At 49.8% G+C, this 6,000-nt stretch overlaps 1 protein-coding gene across 1 annotated transcript in view; it reads left to right on the forward strand.

Annotated features, from left to right (window-relative positions):
* The window catches only part of LOC109888207 (glypican-5), a 52,224-nt gene that overhangs the window by 18,974 nt on the left and 27,250 nt on the right, over positions 1 to 6,000 (forward strand). The window contains exon 2 of the mRNA XM_031815926.1: positions 2,005 to 2,166. Within this exon, the coding sequence (XP_031671786.1) occupies positions 2,005 to 2,166 (162 nt within the window). The remainder of the gene's footprint in view (positions 1 to 2,004; positions 2,167 to 6,000) is intronic.

Consider the following 6,000-nt stretch of genomic DNA (forward strand, 5'->3'; position numbering starts at 1 on the left):
GTCCTGTATCATCCAGGAGGCTCGATAGAAGAGACCACTACGAGCCTCAGACAGTGGTGAGGATGTGGTCCTGTATCATCCAGGAGGCTCGATAGAAGAGACCACTACGAGCCTCAGACAGTGGTGAGGATGTGGTCCTGTATCATCCAGGAGGCTCGATAGAAGAGACCACTACGAGCCTCAGACAGTGGTGAGGATGTGGTCCTGTATCATCCAGGAGGCTCGATAGAAGAGACCACTACGAGCCTCAGACAGTGGTGAGGATGTGGTCCTGTATCATCCAGGAGGCTCGATAGAAGAGACCACTACGAGCCTCAGACAGTGGTGAGGATGTGGTCCTGTATCATCCAGGAGGCTCGATAGAAGAGACCACTACGAGCCTCAGACAGTGGTGAGGATGTGGTCCTGTATCATCCAGGAGGCTCGATAGAAGAGACCACTACGAGCCTCAGACAGTGGTGAGGATGTGGTCCTGTATCATCCAGGAGGCTCGATAGAAGAGCCCACTACGAGCCTCAGACAGTGGTGCTACTGACCGCTAAGTGATGCTGTCTGTGTCTTGATGGAGATCAATGTATTCATGTGACATATCTTATGTGATGTCTGTAGGGCTCTGTGTCTTGGACGATCATGTCACATGACCAAGATTTTAACCTTTTTTTTTTTTAAGCCTTTTCCAAAAACTGAAAGCACTTGTCTGAGGATGTTACTGGACCATGTGACATGAAGTGGACCGTTTGTTGAAAACGTTTTAAATACAGGTTCAAATCCAAGTCATGTGACATAGGACCCTAGTGATGTGGCTTCATGTTGACAGCTATCTGGCAGGTTTTACTGCCACGTGGCGGCTGTCTGGCAGGTTTTACTGCCACGTGGTGGCTGCCTGGCAGGTTTTACTGCCACGGGGCGGCTGTCTGGCAGGTTTTACTGCCACGTTGTGGCTGTCTGGCAGGGGCGGCTGTCTGGCAGGTTTTACTGCCACGTGGCGGCTGTCTGGCAGGTTTTTACTGCCACGAGGCGGCTGTCTGGCAGGGGCGGCTGTCTGGCAGGTTTTACTGCCACGTGGTGGCTGCCTGGCAGGTTTTACTGCCACGTGGTGGCTGTCTGGCAGGTTTTACTGCCACGTGGCGGCTGTCTGGCAGGTTTTACTGCCACGTGGCGGCTGTCTGGCAGGTTTTACTGCCACGTGGCGGCTGACTGGCCGGTTTTTACTGCCGCGTGGCGGCTGTCTGGCAGGTTTTTACTGCCGCGTGGCGGCTGTCTGGCAGGTTTTTACTGCCGCGTGGCGGCTGTCTGGCAGGTTTTACTGCCGTGTGGCGGCTGTCTGGCAGGTTTTACTGCCGTGTGGTGGCTGTCTGGCAGGTTTTACTGCCGCGTGGTGGCTGTCTGGCAGTAATCGGCCCAGTGGGTTAAGGAGGGGAAAATAAATAGTGAATGACAATCATCTCTAGCTCCTCTCCTATGTATGTCAGCAGTAGAAAGACCTGAGGATGAAACAGCATCTCATGTTAAAGCATAGCACTGTCTGGCTGAGCAATGCCACTTTAGCCATACTCATCCATTCAGAATGGATGTAAACAATGTTCCAGAACCCTCTCTCTCTATGATCACAATGGAAGACCCTAATGTTCCAGAACCCTCTCTCTCTCTCTATGATCACAATGGAAGACCTAATGTTCCAGAACCCTCTCTCTCTCTCTATGATCACAATGGAAGACCTAATGTTCCAGAACCCTCTCTCTCTCTCTCTCTCTATGATCACAATGGAAGACCTAATGTTCCAGAACCCTCTCTCTCTCTCTCTATGATCACAATGGAAGACCTAATGTTCCAGAACCCTCTTTCTCTCTCTATGATCACAATGGAAGACCTAATGTTCCAGAACCCTCTCTCTCTCTATGATCACAATGGAAGACCTAATGTTTCAGAACCCTCTCTCTCTTGGAAGACCTGTTCAAGTAATGAGGCAAAACAACGGAGTAACAGTCATTTATTCCACTCCAGGTTCGGACCTCCAGGTGTGCCAGTCCAGGAACCTGACCTGCTGTTCTAAGAAGATGGAGGAGAGGTATCAGGTGGCGGCCCGGCGGGATGTTCAGAACCTCCTCCAGACCTCCTCCGCCAGCCTCAAGTTCCTCATCTCCAGGAACGTAGCAGCCTTCCAAGGTGAGTGGAGGGAGGGAGACAAGGAGACTGGGGTGGGAGGAGTGCAGCAAAGCAGGCGGGCCATGTGTTGAGTGAGGGACTTTGTCTGCCGGGGCCCACAGCAACCAGAGCCTGCTATCCTCCCGCTCTGATCTAGAGATTAGGCTCAGTGGTTCAGGGACTAGTCTGGTTCAGGGACTAGTCTGGTTCAGGGACTAGTCTGGTTCAGTGGTTCAGGGACTAGTCTGGTTCAGTCCCTCTGTGGTTCAGTGACTGTGGTTCAGTCCCATTATGTGATGGAATGAAATGTGATTTTAGCTTCTAAAATGTGAGAATTGGGTTTTAATGAGTGAATTAGGCCCGACTCAGTGGCCCGCCCACGTGAAGAGACATTGGTTATAACTAATGAAACACGCCCTCCTCTCCCTTCTATATAAAGCCATGACGACAATGTAACCTCCTGTTCCGAGGACATGAGGACGACGGTCCCTATGTTAAAAAGGACTAACATGTCAACTACAGAACGAAGCCAACCTCAGCGTGAGCTTTGGTTGTGAATGGTATGAACTTTGAACTCTTATTCACTAAAGAAGTGAGCCATCCTAGCCGTTGAGTTAGCAACAGCAGCTAAAAACCTGGGCTAGGAAAGGACAGACAGAGTATCCCGTCTATCACCCAACGACGACACTACAACGTATCCCGTTCACCACCAGAGACTCTCTTCAAAGGACTCTGTTGGGCAACACGGCCTTCCAACTACCACCAACCTACTGTAGCGCAGCTCAGAGTAAATATTTATTGCATTTTCCTTTTCCAAATGGGCGGTAATTTAGAATGCATAAGATACTGTATTTACGATAGCACAGCTTCGCCCATTGTTCCTCAGTCTTCCCGCTCTTTCACTCAAACCCAATCCCCCTTTTCTTTGTGTAACCAGCTGTCATATGTTCCGTCCACTAGGGACGTTTTCCTTTATGGCGTAATTTGTAATCAAGGTATGATTGATTCTGTGTATATGTAATTCTGTGTGATTAGTTAGGTATTTAGTAAATAAATAATTAAACTCAATTTTGTATTGCTGATTCAACTTGTTAGCCAGGGTTCGTGAAGATAACCAAGAATTTACAACTTTCAGATGAGACTGAAATAAGGTGACGATTGACATTGACTGCTATTGATGTAAAATGTTACTAGGTCTTTAAGAGTTTATTCGGAAGATACGAGTTTATTCGGGCTCTGGGGCGGGCTCTAGGCCCTGGGGTGGCCTTTGGGGCGGGCTCTGGGCCCTGGGGTGGCCTTTGGGGCGGGCTCTGGGCCCTGGGGTGGCCTTTGGGGCGGGCTCTGGGCCCTGGGGTGGCCTCTAAGTTCTTGTTCAGTTGTTGACTGCTGTGGTCTGTCAGCTGGGTGCAATATGACATGCAGTTACTGTCTGAGACATGGAGACACCAGGTCAGTTACTGTCTGAGACATGGATACACCAGGTCAGTTACTGTCTGAGACATGGAGACACCAGGTCAGTTACTGTCTGAGACATGGAGACACCAGGTCAGTTACTGTCTGAGACATGGAGACACCAGGTCAGTTACTGTCTGAGACATGGAGACACCAGGTCAGTTACTGTCTGAGACATGGAGACACCAGGTCAGTTACTGTCTGAGACATGGAGACACCAGGTCAGTTACTGTCTGAGACATGGAGACACCAGGTCAGTTACTGTCTGAGACATGGAGACACCAGGTCAGTTACTGTCTGAGACACCAGGTTAGTTACTGTCTGAGACACCAGGTTAGTTACTGTCTGAGACACCAGGTTAGTTACTGTCTGAGACACCAGGTTAGTTACTGTCTGAGACACCAGGTTAGTTACTGTCTGAGACATGGAGACACCAGGTCAGTTACTGTCTGAGACATGGAGACACCAGGTCAGTTACTGTCTGAGACATGGAGACACCAGGTCAGTTACTGTCTGAGACATGGAGACACCAGGTCAGTTACTGTCTGAGACATGGAGACACCAGGTCAGTTACTGTCTGAGACATGGAGACACCAGGTCAGTTACTGTCTGAGACATGGAGACACCAGGTCAGTTACAGTCTGAGACATGGAGACACCAGGTCAGTTACTGTCTGAGACATGGAGACACCAGGTCAGTTACTGTCTGAGACATGGAGACACCAGGTCAGTTACAGTCTGAGACATGGAGACACCAGGTCAGTTAGTGTCTGAGACATGGAGACACCAGGTCAGTTAGTGTCTGAGACATGGAGACACCAGGTCAGTTACTGTCTGAGACATGGAGACACCAGGTCAGTTACTTTCTGAGACATGGAGACACCAGGTCAGTTACTGTCTGAGACATGGAGACACCAGGTCAGTTACTGTCTGAGACATGGAGACACCAGGTCAGTTACTGTCTGAGACATGGAGACACCAGGTCAGTTACTGTCTGAGACATGGAGACACCAGGTCAGTTACTGTCTGAGACATGGAGACACCAGGTCAGTTACTGTCTGAGACACCAGGTTAGTTACTGTCTGAGACACCAGGTTAGTTACTGTCTGAGACACCAGGTTAGTTACTGTCTGAGACACCAGGTTAGTTACTGTCTGAGACATGGAGACACCAGGTCAGTTACTGTCTGAGACATGGAGACACCAGGTCAGTTACTGTCTGAGACATGGAGACACCAGGTCAGTTACTGTCTGAGACATGGAGACACCAGGTCAGTTACTGTCTGAGACATGGAGACACCAGGTCAGTTACTGTCTGAGACATGGAGACACCAGGTCAGTTACTGTCTGAGACATGGAGACACCAGGTCAGTTACAGTCTGAGACATGGAGACACCAGGTCAGTTAGTGTCTGAGACATGGAGACACCAGGTCAGTTACTGTCTGAGACATGGAGACACCAGGTCAGTTACTGTCTGAGACATGGAGACACCAGGTCAGTTACTGTCTGAGACATGGAGACACCAGGTCAGTTACTGTCTGAGACATGGAGACACCAGGTCAGTTACTGTCTGAGACATGGAGACACCAGGTCAGTTACTGTCTGAGACATGGAGACACCAGGTCAGTTACTGTCTGAGACATGGAGACACCAGGTCAGTTACTGTCTGAGACATGGAGACACCAGGTCAGTTACTGTCTGAGACATGGAGACACCAGGTCAGTTACTGTCTGAGACATGGAGACACCAGGTCAGTTACTGTCTGAGACATGGAGACACCAGGTCAGTTACTGTCTGAGACATGGAGACACCAGGTCAGTTACTGTCTGAGACATGGAGACACCAGGTCAGTTACTGTCTGAGACATGGAGACACCAGGTCAGTTACTGTCTGAGACACCAGGTTAGTTACTGTCTGAGACACCAGGTTAGTTACTGTCTGAGACACCAGGTTAGTTACTGTCTGAGACACCAGGTTAGTTACTGTCTGAGACATGGAGACACCAGGTCAGTTACTGTCTGAGACATGGAGACACCAGGTCAGTTACTGTCTGAGACATGGAGACACCAGGTCAGTTACTGTCTGAGACATGGAGACACCAGGTCAGTTACTGTCTGAGACATGGAGACACCAGGTCAGTTACTGTCTGAGACATGGAGACACCAGGTCAGTTACTGTCTGAGACATGGAGACACCAGGTCAGTTACAGTCTGAGACATGGAGACACCAGGTCAGTTACTGTCTGAGACATGGAGACACCAGGTCAGTTACTGTCTGAGACATGGAGACACCAGGTCAGTTACTGTCTGAGACATGGAGACACCAGGTCAGTTACTGTCTGAGACATGGAGACACCAGGTCAGTTACTGTCTGAGACATGGAGACACCAGGTCAGTTAGTGTCT

This window comes from Oncorhynchus kisutch, unplaced genomic scaffold (assembly GCF_002021735.2).
Source record: "Oncorhynchus kisutch isolate 150728-3 unplaced genomic scaffold, Okis_V2 scaffold700, whole genome shotgun sequence".
NCBI classification, from domain to species: Eukaryota; Metazoa; Chordata; class Actinopteri; order Salmoniformes; family Salmonidae; genus Oncorhynchus; species Oncorhynchus kisutch.